Consider the following 27,619-nt stretch of genomic DNA (forward strand, 5'->3'; position numbering starts at 1 on the left):
AACCATTGATTACTGTTTTCGGGGTACTTTTGGGATAAGTTTTCTTTGTACCTAGCATTCCCTTTTAAATAAAGTCTTGCCATCTATGGATTAGAAAAGAAGGAAAGCAACAGAATCCCCAAAAGTTTTTTCCCGCCGAGTCTCAGATGCAAGTTTTATACTAACACAGTAACACCCACCAACTGCTTGAAGAAAATACCCAACCGTATTTGAAAAATCTTCATCACGTTTCATGGCGCTTCCTCAAGGCCCTTGATTTCACTTCCACCATATCTCCATCTATCCAAACTCTCCTACCCACCAATTTTCAGCCGTCGGATCTCTGATTCCCTCCACCATCAGACCCACAATGAACTTCTTGATTTTCTTGATCACCTTCTCCGAAAATCCACAACCATTCAACAATGTCAACAGCTCCACACCCAAATCATCCTCACTGGGGCCCACACGTCCTCATTCTTGGCGGCCAGACTTGGGGCTACCTATACCCGTTTTGGGCTGCTTTTCGATGCCCGAAAAGCATTTGAATCTGCTCAAGTTGATTGCTTTTCAAGCTTGCTTTTGTGGAACTCAATCTTGAGAGCTAATGTAACATGTGGGGAACATGAGGAGGCCCTTAGGGTTTATCTTCGGCTGCGAAAACTTGGGGTTGGGGCTGATGGGTTTAGTTTCCCTTTGGTTATAAGGGCTTGTGGGCTGATTGGTGATTCTAGGTTGTGCAGGAATGTTCATAGTCATGTTTTGCAGATGGGTTTTCAATATAATCTCCATGTTGTGAACGAGTTGTTGGTCATGTATGGCAAGGTTGGGAAGATGGGAGATGCTTGCCAATTGTTTGATAGAATGGCTGAAAGAACCCATTTTTCCTGGAACTGTATGGTTTCAGGATTCGCAACGAATTATGATTGTGATGGTGCTATTTAGATGTTTCGAAAGATGGAAACCGAAGGTTTGGAGCCAAACCTTGTAACGTGGAGTCGTGGACTTCGTTGTTATCTAGCTATGCTAGGTGTGGGCGTCATGAAACAACGTTGCATTTTTATGGTGAGATGAGAAAAATGGGAATTGGCTATACGGCTGAAGCACTTGCTGTGGTCGTATCTGTTTGTGCTGATTCAGGTTTACTTCACAGGGTGAGGTAATCCACGGATATGTGATAAAAGGTGGTTTTGAGAATTACTTGTTTGTGTATAACTCACTTATATGCATGTACGGGAGAAATGGTGCTGTTAAAGATGCAAAAAATTTGTTTTCAGTAATGGACATAAAGAATATAGTGAGTTGGAATGCTTTGATAACCTCCTATTCAGAATCTGGATTGTGTGACGAGGCTAATGCTATATTTTCACAGATGTAAAATTCAGACGTGTATCCAATGGTGAGACCTAATGTTATAAGCTGGAGTGCTGTTATTGGTGGGTTCGCTTCTAAGGGATGCGGGAAGGAGTCTTTAGAAATCTTTCGTCGGATGCAAACAGCTAAAGCATTTGCCAATTCCATTACAATTTCCAGCATTTTATCCATTTGTGCAAAATACTCTGCACTTCGTCTTGGCAGGGAAATCCATGGCCATAGAATTAAAGCAATCATGGATGGGAATATTTTGGTGGGAAACGGCTTGATTAATATGTACACTAAATGCGGTAGTCTCGATAAAGCACTTTTGGTGTTTGAAGAAATAGATGGCAGAGATTTGGTTTCATGAAACTTAATGTTTGCAGGGTATGGAATGCATGGACTTGGGAACTATGCTCTAGAAACTTTTGAACAGATGATGAAAGCTGGATATAACCCGGATGGGATCACTTTTGTTGCTGTTCTTTCTGCATGTAGCCATGCCGGGGTTGTTTCTGAGGGTCGCAAGATTTTCGATCAAATGGAATCAAAGTTTAGGATTGAACCCCAGGTGGAGCACTGTTCCTGTATTGTTGACCTCCTTGGGCGTGCGGGGTTTTTACAAGAAGCTAGCGAAATGGTCAGAAGCATGCCGATTGAGCCCACTTCTTATGTCTGGGGAGCTCTAATGAACTCATGTAGGATGAATAAAAACACAGACATTGCACAAGAAACAGCTTCACAGATTTTTAGTATCGACTCAGAGACCACTGGAAGTTACACGCTGCTGTCTAATATTTATGCTTCTACTGGAAGATGGGATGATTCTGCTAGGGTGAGAATTTCAGCAAAGGCCAAGGGTTTAAAGAAAATACCTGGCCAGAGTTGGATTGAGGTGCGGAAGAAGGTACATATGTTCTCAGCAGGGAATAATAATACACTGGAAAGAGGGATGGACGAAGTTTACAATATACTCAAGGATTTGGGGCTGCAGACGGAGATTGAAGGCTCTTTACCTGACAAGAGCTTTGTGCCACTCTCTATGATCGCTCTAAAAACAGAGTTGCGGTGTGCGATATCGAATGTTGTAAAAGACTTAATTGAAACTCTTTCTACCACCAATTGGTTTTAGGAAAGATGGTAGAAAAGCGGTCCGACAAACTCAATAAAAGACATGAGAGGGAGAGAAAAGAGGCAATAAGTTAGCCTAGTTGCACTTGCACCTATGCACAATGTTTGGTTGGTTCTCCCTATCATGGGGTTTCCTTTTTGAGTACTGTGCTTGTACCAGGGTGCTTGACGTCATGGTTTTGGGCTCGATTTTATGTATAGTGCATGTATGTTACGGCTTTCTTGCCTAGTTGACTGTTCAGTCTAATGTAATTCACATGATATTCTTAATCATCCAACCGATTTATAGGGAAAAAAAATCGTTCATAGAGATCCGTGTCAAACTACTTTCGGTGAATTTCAAGAGGGTATGGTGCCATGGAATGATTGGAGAATGAAACACTTGGGTTGAATTTTTTATTAGAACTTCTCCGGTCCAATCCTCCGATTCTTCCTCCATTTCTACATTTGAGAGGATTTAAATATATTTTTGTATATTAAAAAAACAGATTAGGAGGAATTCATTATTCACATCAACTCCAACCCACACATCTCTATTTTCATCTCTAAATGTTTCCCTCCAATATTAATTGATTAATTTTCACTTTTGAAATTGAAATAAATACATTTGATTTTAGTCTTATTTTAAAGATTCGTCATTATCTTTCCCACGGCACCAAGTTTGTAAATAGTGAATGTATATATTAAAAGTTATATAGACAATTTATCAAAATACAACCAAAATGTATAAAGGATATGCTTGGTATTTAAATTTAGAGTCAAATGCTCATGGTGACAAAAATGAAATTTGAAAAGTTGATGCCTTGTTCGTTTTTCTTTTTGAAAAAAAAATCCAACTCAAAAAATATTCATTACTCCTATCTCTAATCATTGTTCTCATTTATCTCTTTATCTCTTTCCACTCATTACCTCTACTTGCAATCATTATTCTCACACAAAATTTCTTAATTTTTTTTCAAAAACTCATCCAAACACAGCGAATAATTTTTGATACTCCATATTTTGGGAGTATGGAAACTCATCCTCCGCAAATGGTGGAGAAAATGGAGGATTGGTTTTACATTTTCCTCTGAATTTTGGAGAAACGGAGCATGCATTGGAGATGCCCTTATTAGATGAGTGATGAGTGCTTTTGCGGACAGCCAAACATGTAATTAAGTGGCGGCTATTGAATCATGTGATCTGCTTCTTAGAAAAGTGGATGAGTGTCGTTGTCCTTTGTTGAATTGAGTTCATGACAAGTCTTGAAGGTGTCTGAAATTCCGTTTAACCAAAAAAAAAAAAAGAAGTTTTGAAGGTGTCTACGGGCTGTTACCTTTGACAGAGGGATATCTCCAGAAAGGAAAATCAGGTGCTTGAATTCCAGTGGCATGAGCTAGCTAGAGCTGCAGCACTGGAGTGAGAAGCTGACTCCTCGCGCAACTGAAAGGTCTGATCTTAATCACATATCACATATGTGTTGTCGTAGCGTCCAAGTTACCCTTGAGAGTGGAAATATTGGCTAATACTCTAATCAATTTGTGCCTTATGTACTGTTGTCAAATGAATCCAGGCCCCTGAATCTAAATGGAGGATGTTGAGTCTTAAAAACCAAATTGGCCAATTTTGGTTGATTTTTCCGATCGGGTCCTTCAATTCGGCATATTTGTGGAATATGTTGTGTCAATGCTAGGTTGTTTGTGTCATTTCGCGCTTTTTTATGCACTATTCACGCGAATTAAAATTTACTTTGCACTATTCACGCGAATTAAAATTTACTTTAACAGGTTTTCAGGCTTTTGAGGAATTCCATCAATGTCCTTGCAAATATGCTTCTATTTTGTCTTTTTGTGCTAGAAATTTCCCATTTTTTGCGGGGGTATTTATGTCTTCCCAAATTTCCGGCCGTAATTCTTGACTTTGCGATTTTTACCTGCCGTAATTCTTGACTTTGCGGTTATAGCCTAATAATAGCAATTTAATGTTACTTACCAAAATGCACTATTCACGCGAATTAAGATTTACTTTAACGGATTTTCGGACTTTTGAGGAATTCTGTCCGTGTCCTTGCAAATATGCTTCTATTTTGTCTTTTTGTGCGAGGAATTTCCCATTTTTCGCGGGGGGTTTTCTGTCTTCCCAAAATTTCGACCATAATTCTTGATTTTGCAATTTTTACCGGTCTTAATTCTTGACTTTGTGGTTATAGCCTAATAATAGCAATTTAATATTACTTACCAAAATGCACTATTCACGCGAATTGAAATTTACTTTAATGGGTTTCCGGACTTTTGAGGAATTTCATCCGTGTCCTTGCAAATATGCTTCATTTTGTCTTTTTGTGCGAGGAATTTCTCATTTTCTGTAGGGGTATTTCTGTCTTCCCAAATTTTCAGCCTTAATTCTTGGAGAGCTGCTATTGGTACCGACCGGATCCATAGGGAAAATGCACCGACGGCCACCGGACGGCCGTCTCCGGCCACCGGACGGCCGATCCGAGCCGTCCAAAAATTTTAAAAAATAAAACCGAGTGGGCTCACGCGAGAATCAATGGCATCCGAGGTGTGTAGGGTACTTGATCCGAAAAAGGGGTGCTCGGATCAAGTACCCTACACACCTCGGATGCCATTGATTCTCGCGTGAGCCCACTCGGTTTTATTTTTTAAAATTTTTGGACGGCTCGGATCGGTCGTCCGGTGGCCGGAGACGGCCGTCCGGTGGCCGTCGGTGCATTTTCCCTATGGATCCGGTCGGTACAAATAGGATTTCTGTAATTCTTGACTTTGCGATTTTTATCGGCCATAATTCTTGACTTTGTGGTTATAGCAATTTAATGTTACTTACCAAAAAAATTGCAATTTAATGTTTTTCAGTGAGAGAAATCTTGGTGACTGTATTTATATTGCAAAGATATGGAAGGACAAAATTGATTACTTTGCAACAAATGCATGTAGACAAAAGCCAATGAACTAATTTAATCAATAGTATCAAAAAAAGTGTATGTAATTATACTATTCAACTAAATTACTTAAGGCCATTCACAGTGGTATAATCAAAAGCCAATTGTTTTTAAAGTTAATAATATTTGTGCAAAATATGGCTCATAATGGTATAATCAAACTTAACAATATCCTTAGAAATAATCAAATTTTAGGCTTTGGATAACCAAAACTAGCAACATTTTTCATAATCAAAATTTGTCGACCCCACATCACATAAGTTAACTAGCTTCAAAATTTGTATACACGCATGTTTCAATTGGTATTTTCTTCTTCTCTTCTTCGCTAACTCTATATCTTCTCCACTTTACCCACAAATTATTTCTCTTTCTTTCCCTCCAAAAGTGAAGGTCATATCTCTCGATCATCTACCATTCAACCCATCGTCGCCAGATTAAGATATTTCTCTATTCTTTCCCATTTCTATTCCCCCCCCAAAAAAAAAAAAAAAAACATAATAGGAAGGAAGGAAGTCACCGATTTTTCTCCAAAATTAAGGGAGGGAATCGATATATTTTTGCCCAAAAAAAACGTAAATGAAGAGAAGTGAATGGCGGGAAACAGAGGGTGAGAGAGAGAGACTGGAATTGTTGTGAATCCCTTATTTTGGTTATGAATTAGAAGCGACCATTGTGAACCTCAATATTGATAAACTTAGTAACCTCTTAAATGAATAATCAAAAACTGATGTGTCAACATTTGGTTATCCATTTTTGATTATACCGCTATAGATGCCCTAAGGACTAAATGCATGCTTGAATACATAAACTATTAATGCTATAGTCAAAGCTCTATTCTTAGAGCATGTACACCAGCTTCTCTATATCACACTTTTAGGTAAAATAGAGAGAAATTTCTCAAAAAGGAGGCTGCACCAGTCTAGCTATCAGCATAGGTATTTTACAAATGGGCACTGTAGCTCTCCAAAAAAAGCTAGGCACTGTAGCAAAGGAAAAAATAAACAAATATTATTTCTCTGATGCACGCCTTTTCTTTTCTCTCCTCCAAGAACCAAACCCAGTCTTCTTCTCTCTCCTCCAAGAACCAAACCCAATTTTATATAATTCTTAAATAGTGATGGAGAGAGTAATAGAGAAGATTGTTTATAATGGACAAGTAAAAAATGAATAGGTAAAATAGATTTTGCATTTTTGAACTAGGTAATAAAGCTATCATTGGTGTACATGCTCTTAGGTAGTCATTGCTCAAATCTATAATTCAAAGGATAACAACGTCTTTTAAAAAAATGAGGAGGGTCGTACGTTGTCCTTTGTTGATTGGACAACGAGGACGAGGCGGATATTGCAATATCCGAATCCGAATCCGAACCCTCCACCCCCCCTCCGAATCCGCCCCGAAATCCGAACGGATTATATTTTTGTCCTCCATCCCCGATCCGAACGGGGATCGGATATCCGAATCCGAATTTGGAAAAAAAAAAAAAACAGATTAAAACTCGATAAAAAAAAAACTCAAATTGAAAAAAAATAAAAAAAATAAAAGTAACATGGAGAGGGAGTCTCGCTGCCGCGTTCCTGAGGGGAGTTTGCCGCATCTCTCCGTTGCTGGAGGGTTTTTTTTTTAGAGAGAGGGAGGCAGGTTGGGGAGGAGAGAGAGAAGGGGGAGAAGTCATGGGCGAGGAGGGTTGTGTGAAGTGAAGTCAATTGGGTAGGAGACTGACTATTGACTAACCAAAAAATAAGAGGTATTTATATAGTCGGATATTTGGAGGTGGATCGGATATCGGATTCGGGGCGGATCAGATATCGGATTCGGGGCGGATTGGATCGGGGACGGATCGGATATCGGATTCGGGGCGGATCGGATCGAAGGAAGACTTACCTCCGAATCCGATCCGATCTCCGAATTTTTTTTGAAAAATAAATCCGAATCCGCCTCGATATCCGAAAAATCCGATCCGTTCGGAACGGATAACGGATCGGATATGGACGGATCGCCCGAGATGGCCATCCCTACCTCCATGCTTCATGGCGCTTCCTCAGGGCGCCTGATTTCACTTCCACCATATCTCCATCAATCCAAACACTTCTACCCACCAATTTTCAGCCGTCAGATCTTTGATTCCCTCCACCATCAGACCCACAAGGCCACAATGAACTTCTTGATTTTCTTGATCACCTTCTCCGAAAATCCACAACCATTCAAAAATGTCAACAGCTCCACACCCAAATCATCCTCACTGGGGCCCACACGTCCTCATTCTTGGCGGCCAGACTTGTGGCTACCTATACCCGTTTTGGGCTTCTTTTTGATGCCGAAAAGCATTTGAATCTGCCCAAGTTGATTGCTTTTCAAGCTTGCTTTTGTGGAACTCAATCTTGAGAGCTAATGTAACATGTGGGGAACATGAGGAGGCCCTTACGGTTAGTTTCCCTTTGGTTATAAGGGGTTGGGGCTGATGGGTTTAGTTTCCCTTTGGTTATAAGGGCTTGTGGGCTGATTGGTGATTCTAGGTTGTGCAGGAATGTTCGGAGTCATGTTTTCCAGGTGGGTTTTCAATATAATCTCCATGTTCTGAACGAGCTGTTGGTCATATACGGCAAGGTTGGGAAGTTGGAGATGCTCGCCGAGTGTTTGACAGAATGGCTGAAAGAACCCATGTTTCCTGGAACTGTATGGTTTCAGGATTTGCAACGAATTATGATTGTGATGGTGCTATTGAGATGTTTCGTAAGATGGAAACCGATGGTTTGGAGCCAAACCTCATAATGTGGACTTCGTTGTTATCTAGCTATGCTAGGTGTGGGCGTCATGAAGCAACGTCGCATTTTTATGGTGAGATGAGAAAAATGGGAATTGGCTTTACGGCTGAAGCACTTGCTGTGTTTGTATCTGTTTGTGCTACTGCTGATTCAGGTTCACTTCACAAGGGTGAGGTAATCCACGGATATGTGATAGTAGGTGGTTTTGAGAATTACTTGTTTGTGTATAACTCGCTTATGTAAGCAAGTTAATTGACTCTCTTTTTGTTATACTGCCAAGGAAATTGCATGCTACCCAAAGAATGCCTAGGAAACTGATATCGGTTTGTTGGAAAATCAGTCAAGTGCTTAATCCCTTTCATCACCTGGAACAACAGTGGGGGAAAATCAACCACAATTCAAGTGGTCAATCATCCCGAGAGCTTCAACCAAATGGGTTAGTTCAGTTTTTTTTTTTTTTTTGATTGAAAAAAAGAAAGATTTTATTGAACTCAATAGAGGACATGAGAGGGAGAGAAAAGAGGCAATAAGTTAACTCAGTTGCACTTGCACCTATGCACAATGTTTGGTTGGTTCTCTCCATCATGGGGTTTCCTTTTTGAGTGTGCTTGTACCAGGGTGCTTGACGTCGTGGTATTGGCCTCGATTATGTATAATGCATGTATAATTGTATATTATGGTTTTCTTGTGTAGTTGACTGTTCAGGCTAATGTAATTGACATGATATTATTAATCATCCAACTGATTTAGGGGGAAAAATCAGAGATCCGTGTCAAATTACTTTCGGTGAATTTCAAGGGGGTATGTTGCCATGAAATGAGTGAAGATTTCGTGAGTGTGAAGCACTTAGGCAGAATTTTCTGTTAGAGCGTCTCCGATCCAATCCTCCAATTCTTCCTCCATTTGAGAGGATATAAATATATTTTTATATTAAAAAAGTGGATCAGTGTCGTTGTCCTTTGTGTTGGAAATTCACCCATGTGGGTGATGTTGATGGCTGGCCAAAAAGTCAGAGGAGAAGATTGGCTTTGGCAGCCATTGGATACTTCAGCTCCCTCACGCGTGGAGAGCATTGAATGCTCTTTGGAAGTTTCTCGCTGGTTTTTGCCTATATATACGTGTGTAGTGTGTAGGCTGAAATAGTGTGGTAGCACAGATGTGAGGGAGAGGGTGAGGTTGAGCGTGGGGGGCCGGTGTGGCTCCTTAGCAGTGAGCCGGAATGTGGCTCCCGAAGAGGTTTTTTCAAATTTTTATACATTGTTTGAGTATATATATAAATGGAGTTTTTTCTCTGAAATCAGTGAGTGGGTTGTGTGCGTGGTGATCCCTGGGGCACAACACTTTGTTGACTGTAATTCAAGTCAAGACTTGATTCTTAAAGCTGCGTTGGTAAAACCCAGCTTTACCCCCGCACCAAATCATGGGATGTTGACAAGAAAATTCCAATTTCACTTGGGATGTTGAATTATGTGATCTGCTTCTTAGAAAAGTAAAGGAGTGGCGTTGTCCTTTGTTGACTTCAGTTCATGTCAATTGTCTTGTCTTGAAGCCTCCGGTAGCCTTTGTAGCTACGTATCTATATATACATACAGAATTGTATCTGCCCAGAAAATTGCACCGAAAGGAGAATCATGGCCACTGTTACTTCGCTTGCTTTTCTCTGTCTCTCCCTCTCTTTCTTTCCCGCTCTCACAACTCCTACTTTGTTATTTCAGGTGCCCCAAACACCATTACAATCTTCATCTCTCTCTCTCTCTCTCTCTCTCTCTCTCTCTCTCTTTGAATATGTATATGGAGTACTTATGTATTGGCTATATGCGTTTTTAAACTCATCTCTTTATGATTACTAGGGATTTAACTGGGCATCAAGCAGTAAGGAAGAAGGGTGGTACAACTGGCTCATCAAATCTGTTCCAGACTTGGCTAATGCTGGAGTTACCCATGTCTGGCTACCTTCACCCTCACATTCTCTTGCAGGCCATCCGCAAGGTACTACTGTTAGAGTTTGATCATACTTCATTACTGACCATCTTCGTTTGCCTTATGTATGGTGTCTCTCACTTGGGCAGATAACCAAGTTGAAAAAGAGGAAGAAGGAATCAACAAAGTAGGTTGGAATGGAAAATGATGATAAAAAAGGGCGAAAGATACAATAAATACGACCCATGTTTAATTTATCCCCTCTCTCCTTTCAGGGTATATACCGGGAAGGTTGTATGATCTCGATGCATCAAGATACGGAAATGAGGAGCAATTAAAGAAATTGATTCAGGCTTTTAAAGACAAGGGAATCAAATGTGTGGCTGACATAGTAATCAACCACAGAGGCCCTGAGAATTTGTGCAACTTTGAGGGAGGAACTGCTGATGGCCGCCTAGATTGGGGGCCATCCTTCGTTTGCAAAGGCGATGCCAATTGTTCTAATGCCACCGGGAATCCAGACACGGGAGAGGACTTTCGACTCGCTCCTGATGTCGACCACCTCAATCCGATGGTACAAAAGGATTTATCAGATTGGATGAACTGGCTCAAGACTGAAATTGGGTTCGAAGGATGGCGTTTTGATATGGCCACCGGATACTCGCCAAGTTTCACCAAAATCTACATGGCGAATACGTCACCGAATTTTGCTGTTGGTGAGTACTGGAAGTTCTTCACGTATGGTCCAGATAACAAGACTACTACTAACACGGACGAGCACCGTCAACAGTTGGTTCAATGGGTTCAAGATGCAGGTGGGGTCGTCACCGCATTTGATTTCACAACAAAAGGGGTTCTCCACGCTGCCTTTCAAGGAGAGTGGTCGAGATTGAAGGACTCGAATGGACAGCCTTCGGGAATGATAGGAGTTTTGCCTCAGAATGCGGTGACATTTATCGATAATCATGACTCGGAATCACAGAAGATTTGGCCATTCCCAACTGATAAAGTCTTGCAAGGATATGTTTACATTCTCACTCATCCGGGGATTCCATCCATAGTAATTTCTGCGTCCTTGTGCATTTCCTCTTTGTTAGCATGTGATTTACTGATTTCATCCTACATATCCGTTGCTTAAAAAAGAGAGAGCATATTACCCATTAGACCATGCGATCATCATTTTGATTTATGTCCATGATTTTTCACATGTAACGCAAATCTTCACTATGTAAACACATCGATGTATGTTTTCCCATGTTAACTAGAAATTAAATACCGAGGGCTCAGAAAAAGAATTTTGATTCATAATATCTGGTATCCGTGCTATTTTGTTAATATGAGATTTGCTTATCCTGTTTTGTAGTTTTACGACCACTTCTTCCAATGGGGCATAAAAGACGAGCTTGTTTATTTTTCAACATTGAGGAGGAACAAGGGGATATCTGAAACTAGCAAAGTGCAGATTCTGGCTGCTGATTCTGGTCTCTATGTAGCAAAGATTGATGAAAAAATCATTGTCAAGATTGGGCCAAATGGTGGTCTAGGAAATCTAATTCCACCAGATTATCAGCTGGTTCACTCAGGGTTGGACTATGCTGTTTGGGAGAAAAATGCATAAAAAAATGTGGTATTGCTAATAAGGTCAGTGTATAGTATTTAACATGCCCATTATTATGTACTCCCATTTACACCTCCGGGGATGTTTCTTTAGAATAACTGCTGCGAGATGTATGAACAACGATTATAGATATGAACAAGAGTTTCATATATACTGGAATTTTCCTGTTTTCATGCACTATTTGTCAAGCCTTTGGACACGACTTGCAGAAATGGTTGTGGAGAGAAATGTCAGCATTTTATTTTTATTTTTTGCATTATGCTGGAGGCGGAAGCACATCCGCGTACTTAACAATTATGAGAGGAAAATGACGACAGAGATTTGTGCGATTCTGCACCAACTTGACCACGCGGAAGATAATTCACACCCATCGACACCAAATACCCGAGCCCTGATACAATTCCTGTTTTCCCCTCTCAAAGGTGACTTGGGTACGTAATAGGCCTCGACATTTTTGTGTCTCCGCTTTACATCTCTTTCCCAGAGGTTTATTATCTACACGTCTTAAAATTCCCCATGTTTCCACTAGGAAAATCTAGGAAGTGTCAATTCTCCATAGCATCTATTGACATGTATTGAACTCTGATGAGTGTATTTTGGACTCCACAGTCCATTAAAAAACATGATTCTCTGCACAGTATATATGCAATACAGTACACACACCCAACAAAGGGAGAGAGAGAGAGACAGACAGACAGAGAGATCATCTAGTATTGCTTCTATTGTCTATTTCCTTTGCTAAAACCTAATGACACAAGAGCAATGCTATGGGGCCGGGTTCGCCAAAATATGTTGTGCAAGCTTAATTTGCTAAGCCTGCATTCTCTATGAAGGCAGCAATCTCATCTTTTACAATGACCTTCTTGTCCTTTGAAATGGCCTCGTCACTGCACATTACAAGCCAAACAATGTTTATTTGATTAGCGGTGAGATTGGAGATTTCAGTTCGTTTCTATCCGGCACCCTTTCTTGATCCTATGAGTAGGGTGATGGCACAAACCTCTCTATGTCAATTCTTTCGTCTTCATGTTCATAATCGAACTTGAGCTCGAATCTCTTGCCACCAACATCAACACTGGTCGGCTTGAAATCATGGCATTCGTTTCCAGAACTTTGCCTGTCATGCAAGGAAGATATCGCGGTATCTTGCATGCCCCACGACTCAACATGCTGTAATGATGGCTGATTCAAAAAATAATCTTCTTCTTCTTCATTACGTTGTTGAAGACGAGGATCATAACTCATCGGATCACACGTTTCCACATCAAGGCAAGGCTTGATAACATCGCGACAATCAGCTGGAGCCAACGATTCGTATGCATGATCCGGTAATGGCATCCGAGGTTGACGAGGAACCGGTGGCGCACGACACAAGGCTAGTTGCTGAAGGACGAGTTCTAACTCAACCATGTTGTATTCGATCTGGCACTTGAGCTCGCATATGATCCTATAACACCCGCCAACAGGGTCGTTGGCCCGAGTGTCGGACTGGAAGATGATGGTGCGCATGGCCTGGTCCTTCTTACAAGGGTCGTCGATGTTTTTGATGGTCTTGCTGATGTTGCTGACGCCAAACAATTTATGTGCGTTGAGGAACTGGCGCTGGCGATGGTGAGGGAAGTAAGGGGCGAGGATGCAGTCGGGCGCGCACTTCCTGCGTTGGTATTTACATGCAGCGCAAGCGTGGGTGGTGGTGGTGTTGTTGGCCCTTGGATTGTTGCTCATTGCTTGTTGGATTTTATTTTGTTAATTTGGGCGTGTGGGAGATTTCTCGGCTGAGTTTCCGGCGGAGGGATTCGAGATGAAGCTTTGTTTTCTCAATGCGGAGAAAACTGAAAGGTTCGGAAATGGAATGGGAGATGGAGAGAAATGGGTGGGGGTGGAGACATGAGAGAGAGAGAGAGAGAGAGAGAGAGTAAATTCAGTTGCAATATTTGGGGCTATGAAAGCTGAGTCTGGTAATTGGGATGCCAGCTGGGTGATTAGTTGTGTGCATTTGATTTGAATTAAACTGTGTAGACTTTTTCCATTGTCTTGTGATAGAAATCCACGTGTAGACGTTGTTGGCTAAGTGTAAATTTGGAAAATAATAATAATTAAGTTTTATACATTAAATGATTAATTAAATTATCAAAACGAGGTAATTCTATTTAATTTAGGAAGTCAGGATACGTACGTTCATTCTAAAATAGGCGAGATGTCGCTGCCATATTCAATGGAATGGAGATTTCCATTCCATCCATGGAGAGGGTGCGAATTCAACAATTGCTTATCGATAGAAATAACATCAAAGCCATGGTTTTGTTCGTTTTGAGGTCTCAAAATTTCTGGGCATAGTTTCTACTCATTACTCTAAAAGCCTTTAATTTCCTCAAAATCCAAACCGAACAGCGTCGAAATGATTTTCCTTTTCAATTACAACCAGCCATGACATTCTCAGCCATGTTGATTAGCCATTTCATCATAACACAGAGAGTGCCTCCTCCTTGCTTTTAGAGCATTTCTAATCTAAGAGAAGAAACACAATTTTACCTCAAATATGTATTTTCGTGACTCTTGTAGAATGTTAGAGAGTTATGCAATCCAAGAGATTGTTCAAATTTTGATTTTTATCACTTTTTTAAACATTGAAGGATCCACTTTGCCCCAGAAATCAGCAATTCACCAATAATAAGCATTGGATTTGATGAGATGACAAATTTGATGAGAGAGACAGCTACGTCAAACCAGTGTACCAAGTTTGCTTTCTTCCTTAGAGCTAGTGTTTTGCTTTTATGTGACTCGTTAATGTAGTTTGGTTTTTGTTTTGCTATCTGTAGAAACTTTATATCCATCTCAAAATTAATTGGCAATGAGTGAAGAGGTTCCAAATATTTTTAAGTGATCAACTCATTCTAACTCTTGGAGATATCTGTCTCTCGTTTTTCTCTTCTTTCTCGTGTCTGCTCACAGACAGAAATAACATCAAAGCATTAATTGATTTTCCTTTTCAGTTACTCCATCACGATCAAACATGACATTCTCGGCCATGCTGGTTAGCCAAATAGCACAAACGAATCGAGTACTGAACCCGGGACCCTGGGTCTGGTGCTTGGTCCCATCCAATACGTCTATCAAGGTCCCCCATTTTCAACTGCTGTAGTAGAGGATGAGTCAAAAAACACCATGCATCGACGAGTATTAGGTTGTGTAACACAAGCGTTTTTTTTTTTTTTAATATCATTTTAACGAACTTTTTTAATCCTTTGTATAGTATTTAGTCAATTTTGTGGGCATTTAAAAAACTTTTTAACTTTTTGAAAAGAAATATGTTATATGCATCCAAAAAGTTAATTATTTGATAAAAAACAATAAAGACACAAAAACATGAGTAGCCAAAAAATTTGAAAATTATAAATTTTTGCGAGGAGAAAAGAGCAAAGCAAAATGTACTTATGTGTTCCACTAAATAAAATACTCCAAGTATTTATTTTTTGAATTAAAGATGATGTAGTGTGAGAGAATGACATGTCTCGTAAAACAAAAAATAAGTACTTCGTCCGTCCTATTTTCTGTTTTTTTTGGTATTCGTGTCAGTTTTCAATCACTTATATCTTCAAATATGAATCTTCAAAAATATGCAATATGAATATTGTTTGATAGTTCTCGATTAGTTCTATAATATAAAGTTTTTAAAATTATAAAAAAATATTATATATTGTGACATATAAGCTTTTAAAAAACGGCACGAACAATGAAAAAAAGCAAACAAAATAGGACGGAGGGAATACTTACAAAATAAGAATCCTAGCGGAACGAATGAATGGGATTTATCATTGATAGTAATTGAAGGTATTTTTCTTTGTAGTTGCCAAAGCGTGCCCTGGTTTGGGGCTTTCGAGCATTATTATCTTCAGTTGTCAAAAGAGTGCTTTATCTTATTCCTTTTCTCCATTTTAAGGGACGAAAAGAAAAGCAATGAATGGTGATATGCACTGCCAATATACTTTTGATGAGGCACGAGAAAGAGATCGAGTTGTGTCAAAGAAAAAGGTGCCATTATTGAGCCAAATTGACCTTCCAAAACTGACACACTGGTCAACAGTACTAGAGATCACCACGTTTTGCCAAGGTTTCTATTTTTTTACGTATTTTTTAAATATTTATTTTTATTATACAAAATAGATCATTTTTTTAATAATATATTACATTTAATTTAAAAAATAAATACTTTTTTTAGTTGGTGAAACGCACCATAAATAGATTATTATTTTGATGCATGTTCACTTTTTTATGTTGGCTTAAACCCACATATGTGAATTATGTGTGGTGAGGAGGAGAAATTTTTCAGTGCCTAGCGGGTACCACGTGGTGCCAGCTTGGTGCATTTGGGCCGTGCATTTCAGTTTTGGACGGCTCGGATTTAAAGAGAGAAAAAGAAGAGAGAAAAAAGAGAGAGAGTGTGGGGGTGAGAGGAGAGAGAGTATCTCAATCTGGGCCGTCTAATACACTTTTGGACGATTTGGATGTGTCTGCTCAGACACCACGTCAATAGAGTGACGTGGTACCCACTTGGTACTGAAAAATTTCATGGTGAGGAGGGCCCTGAGGCGTATTTTCTCAAAAGTTTCCCAGGGCCATGTTATGCTAATGTAATTTTCCCAGGACAGAAGTTGAACTCGGGAATCGAGTCAGTGTAGCAATGGTATATTTTAAAAATACTACTATGTAGATGTGGCAATTCTAATTCATATTTTTTAATCCGTCTAAATTTTTTTATTTATAATTCAATTTAATCCGTTCATATTGTATAATGGGTTGAATTTATATAAACACATATTTTTGAGGGTTTAGATGGGTTAAAAATGAATCAAATATGGATTAATTAGAACTAAAAGACCCATGCACAAGAGTTAATTACTGTTTAAGCTAAAAATCCTCGCCTACCAAATTCGGTCTTCATTATTTACTTCAATCAGATTCATCCCCGATCATCAGAAATTCTCTCTCTCTCTCTCTCTCTCTCTCTCTCTACTTCAATCAGCTTCATCGATCCTCAGAAATTCTCTCTCTCTCTCTCTCTCCATTTCACAGACTTTTTTAAAGAACTAAGGGTGGGTTCCAGAACTCCAAAAAGCCCATTATTTTTAAATAAAGCAATTTCAAGCTCAAAAATGACAAGCTTATTGAAATCTAAAAATATGTAATATGAATTTTGTTTGAAAGATCTCATCGAGATCTTATATACGATGCAAAAAAAATTTAAAAATTATTTTTCATGTACATTATTTTTGAATTTGAAAATGTGAAATAAATTGTTTATTTTTTAAGAAAGTTTCTGGAACGGAGCCTAACTAAAACAAATTAATCCTGATTTGGCAAGTCAAAATGACTTTTTTTTTTTTTTTGTTGTCTTTCATCAAGATTTTTTCATACTTAATAATTTTGTATCATACTTTTGTGACTTATTAATTCGTCTCGTCAAGAAAAATAAAAAAAATAAAAATTTTTGATTGAAACTCATAACTTTTTAAAAAGAAAAAAACAGTAACCATTGACGAGGAAACGAAGGAGCTGACCGACAAGGCAAAACCGAAGCTCTGAAAGTTTAGATCAAGACTTACTAATTAGTTACTGCTAGCTTTTCGGATAAATTGAGAGTGATTTATTATTACTCCATTTTTTTTATTTGTTAGTTTTACGTCAAATTTTTGTAACTTATTGATTTGTTGCGATTAGAGGAACCGAAAAGGTACAAGTCACAAAAAATTTAACGCAAAACTAACAAATTGTGAAAAATATTTGAATAAAAACATATTTTTCGGTGCAATCATCGCCTTCTAGACAATTCTCTAATGCGGCTTCTGACTCCTCGTCGAAGTTACGTTACTGTTTGGAAATGGAAAAAAAGAAGAAGTAAAAACCTGATTTTTTAAAAGTTTTTTTAGGCTCTAATTGCTTCATTTTTATTATAAAAAAATTGAGTTTTAATCATAAAATTTTACTTTTCTGAATTTCCTTATTGAGACAAATCAGAGGGGGGAAGAGAGGGAAAAAAAAAGAAAGAAAGAAAGAAAGAAAACGGGTCGGGTCAGCGGGTTTGACCCATATTCGAATTGATCCGTTTCAACCCGTTTACTTTTTGACTCATATTCGACCCATTCATATTTGACCCACGATCCGTTTTAATCCGCCCAAACCCGTCCGTTTGCTAACCCTGTCCGTTTGCCACCTCTACTACCATGTTTTACCCAGAAATTTAATTTAAAGTGCCTAATCACCCGAAAATGGTCAAGTAGGCCGTAGAGGTTGTGAACTGGCCCAAGAATCGAAAACAGACTGAGATACCTATAGAGGAAACTGCTCTTTCCCATCTAACCGATTGAGTGGGGATGTCACGGCATCGGCAAGTGCAGAACCGTTACATATAGGCCGATTCCGTGCGTAACCGGTTATATCGTGCATACCTAAGCTTTTTATTCAACGATTTGTTAAAAAAAAAGAAGATAATAAAATTGATTTTCACATATTCCTTTTTTATAATCAAACCTCTATTTTTTATGTCCTTTTATGATGTGAATTTATAAAATCAACCTTTCATTGAAATACTCCTTCACACTAAGAATAACAATATTATAAATTCACATAAAAAAAAAAAGAAAAAGAAAGAACGTGGTTAATTATTATTAATAAAAAAAAAGGGTGCGAAAATAACTATCCAAAGAGTAATTCTAGCACTACACCCAAACACACATTCACACTTACATGAGTGGTGAGTCATGCACACACACTCATGTGAGTATGTGTGTGTACCCAAATAAAATGACTTCAAAGATTTTAAGAACCAAAAGTACTCTACCCCTATTCCTATCGCTCTCATTTACGGCTCTTAATTTCATCGTCCATAAGTGTTTTAGACGGTTCGGATTAAAAACAAACTATTACCGGTCAAAGTTTAAAAAACATATCTCACCATTGAATGCCGAGAAGCACGGTGAAATTAAACGAGCGGTGAAACAGAACTGTAAGACAGTGGGAGTGATTTAAAAAATCTTAGCTACATGGGGATTGTTGTGGAGCATGCTCCTGCCCACACCTTTCTCTGTGACTCTCTGCTGATATTCATCATCCCATTCTTTTTCTTACTATATTTCATACTCCATGCCTCTCACGTATGCTACTATTTCCATGCTAAGATTTTCTGTGTGGAAAGAAGCTAGCTACGGTACCATTGCATAGTGAAATGATAGACATATTTGATACAAATAGTATTTCTCTCTCTCTCTCTCTCTCTCTCTCTCTGAAGAAGAAACGAATATTAAAAAACCAAGTTGGGGTGGGGGTGGGTGTGGCCGGATTTCAGAGGAATCTCTCTCTGTCTCTGGTTTATTCTATTTTGCCCTGTTTTTTTTTTTTTATCTTTTTCAGAGGAGGACAGGTGCCAAACACCACTTTTGATGTAAAAGCCAATGCAATGTCTACATTGACCGAACACAGCAACAGCAGCAGATACAGTACTACAGTATATAAACATATATATGTATGTATGTATGTGTTCACCTCTCACGTACTCTTTGTTTAAAGTTTCAACTTAAAGCATCTACTTTATCTCCTCATATGATCATAGGCTAATGATGCCTAAATTTGATCATAATCTCTCTCTCTCCACACAAGTAATTAAGAATTTAAATATGGGCCCTCTTAGTGTGTCGGCGCTACGTAGCAATTTTTTAGTCTTTCAGTACCACTATATTTTGTTCTAACGGTGCTACCCAAAATTCTCACCGGCCTGTCTTGGCCGATTTTCGCTACGTAACACTTTATATCCGATTTTTTGTCAATTTCACGGCTGCTTTTTATTTTATTTTATTTTATTTTATAATCAGCAACTTCTTACCACTGCGGCTGCTTCACGTGCTCCTGCACCAAAAGTAAATTTTTAAAAAAATTCACGGTTGCTACATGCACCCAATTTCTGCTACATATATCATTTGATACTCTTGTCTGCTACAGTTAAAAAAATTCACGGTCACTATACCAAAATTCCGTTACATATCATTTGATACTCTCGTCTGCTACCACTATTTAAAACTTGCAAGTAGTTACGTGCGCTGAATCAACACAATGAGGGTTTGCACTGTTAGTAAAATTAATCCCTGTAAATGGTTACTAGTATAAACTATGGAATAGAATTCTTGCCCTTTACACTTTTCAAGGGGGAAAAAAAATACACTAGTATTTGGATTATGAAACACCTCGAGAGAAGTCCAATGTCTTGAAGGCATAAACATAAAACACTGTTTTTCTACCTATTTCCATTTTTCAGTTCTTTTTTTTTTTAAAAACTACAACTGAAGTCACATGCAGAAGCAGCAGAACTATCCCTCCGTGCCCATTCTTTTGTCTTTCATCTTATTCCAACAAGATAAAAAATTAATTATAACTTTTAATTGATAATATTTTTTATATGCAATATGGATCTTGTTTAATAAATTGCAGGATATAATCAATTGAAAAGTAGCACGGACTCCCAAAGAAATGAGACGGGGGAGTATTTTTTGGATAAGGTAATCTGCATTTTGACCCTCCAAATATTGTCTCTCTACCACTTTGATCTCCCACCTTTTAATTTCAACGCATTAGAGCCTGTAATTTGTTTTGGAATACGGTGTTAATCTCCTGTCAACACAAGTTAAGATTTTCTACTTAGTTCCCTTTTTTAAGTTAGTGGTTAAAACCTAGAGACGTTAAAGTAAACACTAATTGGTGGACAATGTACGTAATCTGCATTTTTGACATGCAGATTAACAATTAATTCCTTTGGATAGTGTAATCTGCCTCTTTGACCCTCCAAATTGCATCTCGGTACCACTTTCTGAAATTACACGGAAGCTCAACCCAGTAAAATTTGTTTCGGAATACAATACTCATTTTGATCTCCTATCAACTTCCGTTACGTTGTTAATAAAATTTTGTTGCCGATAAAAAAAAAAACCTCCGTTACATTTTTGGATGGAAAAAAAAAAAAGCCATGCACAAGTCACATGGCCTTGACATAGAGAGCCGAATATCCAGCTTTGGTTAAAAGAGTATTCCCATTCTCAAAATCCAAGGAAAAAGGAAGCCGAATATCCAGCTTTTACTTGCGTTACTGTTTGTTGGCTATGGCTAGGGTTACGAGGGAGGCGTCAACACTTGTAGTATCCTTTTCCTCGGGATTAATGAATCCCACTTTCACCCACACCGGCCAGAGAGTCAAACCACACCATATATCTCTTCTTTTTTCATTCCACTCCAGCAACATATACTTGCATAACACTTCTATGAGAATCCAATGCTTCGTAGTTCATGCTTACCCGGTAACGGCACATTAATGGTTACTCTCGAAGTATCATGTGGCATTATTATTTGGTATTTCCTACATAACTTGTGGCTTTTTGTTACTGAATAAATACTTGTCGGTAACCCTATTTTCCTAATTCTGGTCACTTCAAGACATGTATGTGTACCCTCTTTGCTAACTACACTCTCCTTTTTGTTTTTAGTGTGTGGAGTTACCAAAACACCCTTCTACTTTTCAATATTTTATTCTTCTTTTTATTCAAATGTAATGATTTTTGTACAAAGTGAAAGGTTATTTTGATAACTTCACATACTAAAAACAAAAAAGAGAAGTTTTGTTTGTAAAAACAGGATTGCTAAAATCACTTCATGTATGCATAATCATATACTCATATATTTCCCCCTTGATAAGCAAAATTATGAGAGAGAGAGAGAGAGAGAGAGAGAGAGAGAGAGAGAGAGAGAGAGAGAGAGTTACATGCCCTAGGCCAAATAAATTAGGAAAATACTAGGGACAGAAAAAATTTATCCTGAAAATACCCCAAAAAGAGCAACTAGTAGTTGAGATTCACTTTAATGTGTAAGACCCAATCATCAAAGTGATTCTCAACCATGGATTGCTTTTTTCGGGGTAAATTTTCTTTGTATTTAGCATTCCTAAATAAATTATGTCAAATATCGTCTAACGGAATGACTGGGACTTGTGATTAAAAAATGTGTCCCGCCAACCTAACATTATCATGTGTGTTAATGAATTAGTACTAGTATTTGTTGACTACACAAAGCCGCAACTACTCATTTAGCTCTTGTCATGAAATTAATACGATTTTGTTCGTTTTCAAGAACATCTTTTCAAATAATAGAGCTCACTTAATTAAAGTAAGTTGAAGAGGTTTCTCAACTCGCATTCTAGGAATTTAACACCACTCAAGAATTGAATAATCAGAAATGCTTTGATTTGGCCGGGTTCAATAATATGTCTGGCTACATGATTAAAAATTCAATTATAATCCAGTCACAAATTTATATCTAAACGAGGATAAAACTAGAGACACAAAAAAATCGTATCAACACTAAAAATCAGTGTTCTTCAGGATTGAAGAAGCACTTAATTCCCATGCGGCAACATGTGGAAACCACAACTAATGACAAATTCAACACCAAAAATGCTACGGACATAGACGAAAGTGCATAGATCCAGACACAAATGCATTCAAAATTGGCCGACGAGCACACTTGGGTTCAAAAACAAAAGGCGTAAATCACGTTCACAATTGATAGACATTCAACTACGTACATATGCAGTCATCATATACTTAGGGTTTTTCCGAAGACTCTTCCCTTTTGGAAGAAAGCTTTAAGACCATAATATAACTAAGAGGAAGAGAGAGCTCAAAACTGAAGCTTGTAAAAGAACCCAAAAAAAAAGTTCTTTAAAAATGCAATTAATTACCTTGCCATGATTTTTGGGTTTGGTTTTGTTTGCTGACGTGGTTACTAAGACCAGTTATACTCAGAATATCACTCTCAGACAGTGGTCTCAGACCCAAGAAATCCCTAGTCATCCCTTCATTGCCGCCGCCGCCGCCATCTTTCTTAGAACTCAACATACCACCAAATGTATCATCAAAAGAAGACCCAGCAAACCCACTTGCAGAAGAGATTGAAATCATGTCCTGAAAAAAAGAAGAAGAAGAAGAAGGTGCAGCTGCACCCGCACCCGAACCCGCCTCCGTACCAGAAAGATTCAGCTGGGCTTTGTTGCTGTCCCCAAAAGGAAAGAAAAACCCAGTTCCCATCCCTTCACGTGATGCCAAATTCTGCCCAAAACCAGCTGCTGCTGCTGCTGTTATCATGTAATTACCAGAGGAATCAGCAGACACGTGATGATCTTGGCCCTGGTGGGGCCCATGACCCGCTGAGCAGTTCTTGTTCGCGGTGCTCATTGTTGCACCCATTTGGGCTGCTTTCTGCAGCAATGCAGTCGCTGACATGTGTGGCGATGCCATTGGTTGGTGCTGGTAGGGTTGAACTTGATGGGTTGTGCTTGAGTTAGGGCTAATTGGGTTTTCAAAATCTTGGTGGTTTGTGATCAAGTCTTGGTGATCTAACCGTGTTGTGGCGGAGAAGAGTGTTGGGGGCGGTGGGCCGGGGCCGGATCCTACAGCCGGCGGCGGGCAAGATAGCCATGGTGGGATATCTGGTCTAGGGAGGATGCTGTTGAAGCTTTGTTGCTCTTGTTTCATTTGGAATGACTGAAGGAATTGGGGTTGGAATTGGATGTTTTGAGGGTTTATGTGGGAAATTGGTGATTGGGTACTGGAGAGTAGTGGGTTTACTCCTGTGATTGTTGCTCTTGCACTTTCTTCTGCTAGTGCATCACAGAATGCTCTGTGAGTGATGAAACTATCCCTCCTGAAATTAGCCAAAAAATAGAAAGTGGAAGCGAAATCAAATAACAAGAGAGACAAAGTTACACCATCATAAAAAATAAAAATAAATAAATAAATAAGTGGCAAGACTTAGGATCAGAAGGATTCCCTTTCCAACCTTCTGCCTCCCACTATGATATCTTTGACATGACCATATGGTCCATATCAGCTTTTTTTGTCATCACTATTTTGTATACTTATCCCCTCTCTCTCTCTCTCTCTCTCTCACACACACACACACACAAGTTGAGTTCAAACTTCATAAATCCTTAAACTAAAATTAATTTTCTTCTTCAATTTGAAGACTTCTTTAGTTCTTTTATGTATCTTTTTCTTTCGATGTCCAAAAATGGTACAATTAATTTGTCACAAGTTCTCAAGATTTTAGTGCACATTTCTTCAACATGATTGCCTTTGAAGATTTGCTAGCCAATGTCATTGACTTATTATGGATTCGTTGTCTATATCACTATTCCTCTTCACGCCCTTATCAAATCATTAATTGTTGGATGCAATTGAATTCTTGCATGGCTTGTGCAGGGGCCAACAATAGTATCAACCCCTCCTCGTAACAAAGTTGATTCCCAAGAGTTAGTCCGGTTGATTACTTACACAATTGATCAAAGTTCGATTCTTAGAGTTAGGTGACAAGAAAATAATTTTTTGTGACTCTCCTAGTTTAGGCATGGATGGTCTTCTTTTGACTGGAAATAATAGGAAATTAGTCAAGGTATACATAAGTCGACCGGGACACTATTTTACCGTGGAACCAAAAAAAAAAAAGTTGATGCAATTTTGAAAGGAATTATGCATCACACTCTAAAATTCTCTTCAAATTCCATCATTAATATTCGTCTCTTTTTCTGTGAAGATTTGTGATTGTTGAGAGCTATAATGGGACTTAGACTGACCTATATGTTTGCCCTAATTAAATTTGGTTTTCAAGTTAGCAGGTATTTTACCTAGAGAAAAGGGTGCCACAGTCACATCTGTACTCCCTTGTGCCACAGGTCTTAGAATGAGCTTTCCAATCCGATTGAACCGCATACCGCTTTGAGCACTTTTCACATTTCCATTTCTTCTCGCCATGTTTTCTGCAAAAGTGCTTCTTGATCCCTGTCAAATCCCCCAGTGCTCTTGACGGGTGGTGGTGGACACAACTGGGTTCTGGGCAAACATACACCTTTTTCTTGATCTCTTTGCTGCTTCTCTGCTTCAGCTTCCATGGCAGATTGTGGCCTCTTCTGTGCAGCTGGAGGTTCTGGTCTCTTTGAAACCCCTTGCTACAGATCTCGCAGATGAATCTGTTTGTTGCCATGAGACTCTTGGGGGATAAAGATATGACTTCTGCATCTGGGTCTGATTCAAAATCCAACAATTCAAAACCCCAAATCAGGAAAAGTGAAAATTTGATTTAAAGATAGTTCTCAAGAAATTATACAACACAAATAGACTTGGGGTGTATTTGTTGCCAAGAGAGTCTTGGCTGATGAAGCTATCACTTTTTGCATCTGGGTATGATTCAAAGTCCAAGGAAGTGAAAGTTAAAAATAGATTCTCAGCAAAACAAATAATACTTTTGCATCTGGGTCTGATTCAACTCCAATAAAGTTATAAAAAAAAAAAACCCAGATGAAGAAAATGAAAATTTACATTGCAAAAAAAAACAGCAAAACAATTAGATTTCTCACTTGTGCATCTGGGCTTGATCCAAATCAAATGAAATTCCAAAACCCAAATTAGGTTAAAGAAAAATCAGCAGACAGTTTAGACTTGAGAACTCCATTTGGTTGCCAAGAGAGTATTTTAGGTGACAAAGCTATTGCTTCTGCATCTTATTAATCTGATTCAACTCCAATAAAGTTCTGACACCCAAATGAGAAAAACCAAAAACTATTTAAAGGAAAGAAAAATACAAAGGAAAAAAGTAAGCAAAAATTAAGGGACAAGTTGAGATAAACCTGGGTTGCCTGGTAGGTTTCTCTTCTTCTTCACTGCTTGTTGAGTTTGATGAGGAGCAAAATACTGCTGAGGAAAAATAGAGCCAGATTCGGCCCTAATATTGCCGGAAGAAACACTTGCTTCACCAGAGGCAGAAGTCAAATTTGACATGTTCTCTTCAACACCTGGGTTTTGTTGTTGGCTTAACAAACTTTTCATCATCTTCTTACCAACAGCAATGGATTTTAGCCCTTTTTGCGTGATAAGGATATCTGAGATCCAATTAAAGACAAATTCAAACCCATAAAAGCTAAGTAAAATAGGACAAAATGTTGAGAAAGAATGACAGACAGACTTAAGTTAGAGTTGCTGATCAATTCTAGCTTCTTTTCCTTGAATCGAAAAGCTCAGTTGGCTTGCTAGCTGCTGATGGTTTCTTCCATCTTTGGCATCAACCCAACAGACAATTTTTTGTTTTTCGAAAGCACGAAAGGAAACAAAGAGAGAGAGCTAACTCAGCTAAGTGAAACTGCCACTATTCTTCTCTTTCATGTTTTCTACGACCTAGCTTGCCTAAAACCAAGAAAATCCAAGAACAAGAATACAAAGATGAACAAATAAAATAAACCCACCCACCCCTTAAAACACACGAGAGAGAGAGAGAGAGAGAGAGAGGGGATGTGGATGAGAAAGGGATTCCTCTGATGTGGATGAGAAAGGGATTCCTCTGTAAACCTTCAGAATACACCCAAAGCCCACAACCCTACTGCTCAATCTGACGTGCACTTTTCTGTCTTTTCCTCTGTTCTGTTTCCTACACGAAGAAAAATCTCAGCTTTCTTTATTGTATTTTTAACTTCAAAAAAAAATCTATTTTCTGCTAAAAAAAATCCTCTTTAATTTTGCACTACCTTTCCCTTCCCCTAAAGTATAAAGTTGAAAAAGCAACACTGTAAAAAGAGAATTTGAATTGTATATGGATGGAATCATGGAAAAGATGATAGAGAAAGAAAGAGAGATGTCAATCGTTTGTAATATTCTACACGATATGTAATATTGACCTTTTTCCAGCTTTCCAAATTTTTACAGTGAGAATGATTGATCCATTGATTGAATCCCAAAGACATGATCATGGCCAAAAAAGTTAATAATTAATCTCTTTTCATGTCTTTTTTTTTTGCTTAATTTTGCAGTTCAATACAGTAAAAGGTTAATTATGACCAACACAAAGTGCTGAAATTTCTGACATTTTTGTTTGTCCCTTCATATTAGATTAGAAAAGTTGCGCAAAGGTAACTTCAAGGCTGCCTACCTCCGAAAATTGCTCGAACACTCAATTAACCGACTAGGACTAACTTAGTTATTCGTATTTTTTTCATACTCGTGTACATTCTTTAAGGAATCAAACCTCAAGAACTAGCACATAGGAGGAAGAAACAAACGAACAACATAAGACTTTTATACATACGATTTAGGTCTTGCCGAGCTCACATAATCAAAGTATTGTGCCATTACAGTTACTCTCTTAGCAGTTTTCTTCCATTTCACATCAAGAAAGTTGCTCGTTGTAACTTCTTTTAATGATTAATTCTAAAATTATTTCTTTTGCCGATAAAAAAAACATCAAGAAAGTTGCCTGAAGGCCATAATAGATTCTCCTCTAAAAAAAAGAAAAAAATTGAAGAACTATGGGTACCCTTGATTCAATTACTGTTGCATGCACTTTAATGCCCCAGAACAATTTCTAGAGTGTTATTCAAGATTTAGAAATGCAAAAAAGGAAAAAAAGAAGGGAAGTGCTACAATACACATCCCTTATTTGGGTGTGTATCATATGCACCCTTATTAAAATACACCAAAATGTTATGAATCCCAAAATGTTACGAATCTATTGCTAAAAAGTTACGAATCATATTGTTGAAAAGTTACGAATTTTTAGTATAAAAGTTACGATACGAAATAAAATGTTATGAATGACCGGTCCTACAAGTAATTTTTTATGAGGTGGCACAATATGAACCACACAATAGGTGCATATGGTACACACCTTAAAGGGGTGTGTATTGAAAACTTTCCCAAAAAAGAATAATTGTAAAACAGAAGGCGGTATAAAACAGGAGTCAATTTAATAGTCTACATCCCCACTTTGGCGATGTGATTAAAATGTATTTTAAGGATGTGATGAGTAGTACTAATTAATGGAGATACACTCTGTATTCT

At 38.3% G+C, this 27,619-nt stretch overlaps 4 protein-coding genes across 6 annotated transcripts; 2 read left to right on the top strand and 2 right to left on the bottom strand.

Annotated features, from left to right (window-relative positions):
- Nucleotides 1-216: 216 nt before the first annotated feature.
- LOC131298799 (putative pentatricopeptide repeat-containing protein At1g17630) lies at nt 217-2,774 on the top strand (the record flags this gene model as incomplete). The annotated part of the gene is given in 3 exon segments (XM_058324267.1): nt 217-972; nt 975-1,125; nt 1,128-2,774. Coding segments are annotated over 3 exon segments (2,247 nt in total), but the record flags the coding sequence as incomplete, so codon positions are not given.
- Nucleotides 2,775-8,618: 5,844 nt separating this feature from the next.
- On the top strand, nt 8,619-11,856 carry LOC131335684 (alpha-amylase-like). The gene is made up of 4 exons (XM_058371155.1): nt 8,619-9,882; nt 10,018-10,156; nt 10,363-11,147; nt 11,451-11,856. The coding sequence occupies exons 1-4, from the start codon at nt 9,799-9,801 to the stop codon at nt 11,703-11,705; spliced, it is 1,263 nt and encodes a 420-aa protein (XP_058227138.1). The 5' UTR covers nt 8,619-9,798; the 3' UTR covers nt 11,706-11,856.
- A 148-nt stretch (nt 11,857-12,004) lies between these two features.
- LOC131335685 (LOB domain-containing protein 22-like) lies at nt 12,005-13,602 on the bottom strand. The gene is made up of 2 exons (XM_058371156.1): nt 12,706-13,602; nt 12,005-12,592 (listed from the first exon to the last, which is right to left on the bottom strand). Exons 1-2 carry the CDS (start codon nt 13,428-13,430, stop codon nt 12,508-12,510), a joined length of 810 nt encoding a protein of 269 aa, XP_058227139.1. The 5' UTR covers nt 13,431-13,602; the 3' UTR covers nt 12,005-12,507.
- An 8,665-nt stretch (nt 13,603-22,267) lies between these two features.
- Nucleotides 22,268-26,106, bottom strand: LOC131336432 (protein indeterminate-domain 7-like). 3 transcript variants are annotated; one of them, XM_058372276.1, is made up of 4 exons: nt 25,755-26,106; nt 25,420-25,650; nt 24,421-24,817; nt 22,268-23,441 (listed from the first exon to the last, which is right to left on the bottom strand). In XM_058372276.1, exons 2-4 carry the CDS (start codon nt 25,619-25,621, stop codon nt 22,472-22,474), a joined length of 1,569 nt encoding a protein of 522 aa, XP_058228259.1. In that variant the 5' UTR covers nt 25,622-25,650; nt 25,755-26,106; the 3' UTR covers nt 22,268-22,471. The 3 variants fall into 3 exon arrangements, with proteins under 3 accessions (XP_058228259.1, XP_058228258.1, XP_058228260.1); XM_058372275.1 differs by having other exon boundaries at nt 25,420-25,671; XM_058372277.1 differs by having other exon boundaries at nt 25,420-25,671; nt 25,915-26,070.
- Nucleotides 26,107-27,619: the final 1,513 nt, after the last annotated feature.

The sequence above is a fragment of the Rhododendron vialii genome, chromosome 8a (assembly GCF_030253575.1).
Source record: "Rhododendron vialii isolate Sample 1 chromosome 8a, ASM3025357v1".
NCBI lineage: Eukaryota > Viridiplantae > Streptophyta > Magnoliopsida > Ericales > Ericaceae > Rhododendron > Rhododendron vialii.